This window comes from Penaeus monodon, chromosome 22 (genome assembly GCF_015228065.2).
Source record: "Penaeus monodon isolate SGIC_2016 chromosome 22, NSTDA_Pmon_1, whole genome shotgun sequence".
In the NCBI taxonomy this organism is placed as follows: Eukaryota; Metazoa; Arthropoda; class Malacostraca; order Decapoda; family Penaeidae; genus Penaeus; species Penaeus monodon.
In genome coordinates, this window is record NC_051407.1 from 1477896 (window position 1) to 1478214 (window position 319).

At 41.4% G+C, this 319-nt stretch overlaps 1 protein-coding gene across 2 annotated transcripts in view; it reads right to left on the bottom strand.

The window, feature by feature from the left end:
* Positions 1-319, bottom strand: part of LOC119586810 — a gene marked incomplete at its 3' end in the record, with an annotated part of 12765 nt that overhangs the window by 3553 nt on the left and 8893 nt on the right. For both annotated transcript variants that reach the window (XM_037935535.1, XM_037935534.1), the window contains 1 exon segment: positions 127-249. In XM_037935535.1, coding sequence (XP_037791463.1) covers positions 127-249 — 123 coding nt within the window.

Sequence of the window (319 nt, forward strand, 5' to 3'; positions counted from 1 at the left end):
TCATACCTCCTTCCCCTTTAACATTTATAAACACACTGTTACCATTTACCTCTCAGACCTAAAACTAACATCTGCTGGTTTTAAACTAAACAGCAAGCAATGAACTGAATGCAATGTCTCCCTGACCTTTTCATCTGATTCTCCGGCAAGCGAGTCAAGGAGATCTTCATCTTCTGCTGGCGCTTCAATGTCCATGTGGACTTGGCCGTCTGCATCTATGCGCTGGATCACTGTCGCTACGACTGGGACCTCGAGGGTAAAAGGATTTCATTTAATTTATTATGATTGTTATTACTGTTCTTTATCTTGCTCTTACATA